The sequence below is a fragment of the Eurypyga helias genome, unplaced genomic scaffold (genome assembly GCF_000690775.1).
Source record: "Eurypyga helias isolate BGI_N326 unplaced genomic scaffold, ASM69077v1 scaffold20045, whole genome shotgun sequence".
NCBI classification, from domain to species: Eukaryota; Metazoa; Chordata; class Aves; order Eurypygiformes; family Eurypygidae; genus Eurypyga; species Eurypyga helias.
This window is the reverse complement of record NW_010253737.1, coordinates 18,280-19,806: the sequence shown is the minus strand read 5'-3', so window position 1 is coordinate 19,806 and position 1,527 is coordinate 18,280. Positions and strand designations below refer to the sequence as shown.

Here is a 1,527-nt window from a genome sequence, read left to right as displayed (position 1 = left end):
GCAGCCGTGGCCAAGGAGAAATACGTCCCTGATGCCATGACTCAACCGGCTGCACAGAGGAGCTATTCATAGCACAGGATGGGTGGCTGCAGGTTGTTTGGCTTGGTGGGACTGTTGCCGTGATATTGTTTATCATGTGTTTTCAAAACCTTTTGAAACAAAAAACAACCAAAAAAAACCCCAACCAGGAAAGGAAGTGGGTTTTCTTCCAGAGGAGCCAAGTGTCGTCGCTTTGATTCATTTTCTTCTGCAGACCTTGGAGCAGGAGCCAACGTAAAGGAAATATTTAGCTCGCTGGCTCTGGAAGGGTTTGGTGCGGAAAGAGCGGGAGTTAAAGTGCAGAGTGTTTGGTTCAGCCTCACCGGCCCTTTTGAGCCGGGCCCCGCACGTGCCCCCTGCACCGCCTCGGGAGCAGCCGGAGGACTATGCCGAGCATGGAGAACCCATCACCGGCTCCAGTGAAGGACACGCTAAGCAGATGACTCCTGGAGCCTGCTGAGGAATATCCTCACACCACCACCCTGGAGCGGTGACCAACCTGCCCCCGCTGCTGGGATGGCACTGCCGGCGCCTCGGCGCACAGCAGGGCCCTGGCTTCGCGCCCGCCTCTCACCGTAAAACAGTGCCGTGGCCTCCTTGATGGGCTCAGGTATCTTCTCCAGGCTGGGGACGGCTGCACCCTGGGCAGGACAAGCAGAAGGGATTAAGCATTTCCCACCTGCCTGAAGATGGCTGGTCAAGGCAAACCCCTCCCGGGTCCTTCCACTGCCCCAGCACTGGCAGCCTCGTCGGAAGCATCGCTGCCAAAGAGGCGCTCTGCAAGGATCAAGACCAAGACAACATTTGAGGATGTTCAACCCTCAAACCCCATCCTGTCCCTGGGAAGGAGGAGGGCTGGGTTGTCCCTGTATGCCACCACCTCCTTCCGTGCCAGTCCCATCCCATTGCAAGGGCACAACGCAACCTTCGGCCTGGGGAGTCGTAAGAAAGGAAAAGGAGAAAATAAAGAACAAAACACAAAGAGGAGGTGATAAAACAACTCCCATGCCTGCTGTTGGCCCCTCTGTCAGTGATGGTCAACCCCCAGGGGGTATTTTGGGTGGTCCCTGCTGGCTGCCAGGGGCTGAGGGCCATGGGTCAGGGTTACCTCTGCGGCCGGGCGATGCACAGCGGACAGGGCCTGGATGGTGCTGAGGTCGTGCTCCAGCTTGGTGATGAGCTCCTTTTGGCCAGCCAGCGTGGAAACGGCCTCCGTCAGCTGGATCTGCAGCTCCGCACAGTGCACTGGAAAAGAGAGCCGGGGCTGTCACCCAAGGATGGCCTGAAACCCTAGATTTTGTCAAAGGCACACTGAAAATCTGAGAAACCTTGTTTTCTCCTTGTTTCTGGGGGCAGCCGGAGGGACCACACCAGCAATCCCTGCTCTGCTCCGGGCAAAGGTGACCCGGGGTCCAGCCCACCTTGGTGATGCCCCAGGGTGGGCAGCCATCCCCAGGCCACATCCCGGTGCCGGGGGCAAGGTGAGCC

General features: G+C 58.3%; 1 protein-coding gene across 1 annotated transcript in view; it reads right to left on the bottom strand.

Moving 5' to 3' along the window:
- Positions 1-1,284, bottom strand: part of LOC104510507 (protein CASP-like) — a gene marked incomplete at its 5' end in the record, with an annotated part of 11,583 nt that extends 10,299 nt beyond the window's left edge. Inside the window, 2 exon segments of the mRNA XM_010152776.1 lie at positions 614-680; positions 1,148-1,284. Coding sequence (XP_010151078.1) covers positions 614-680; positions 1,148-1,284 — 204 coding nt within the window.
- Positions 1,285-1,527: the final 243 nt, after the last annotated feature.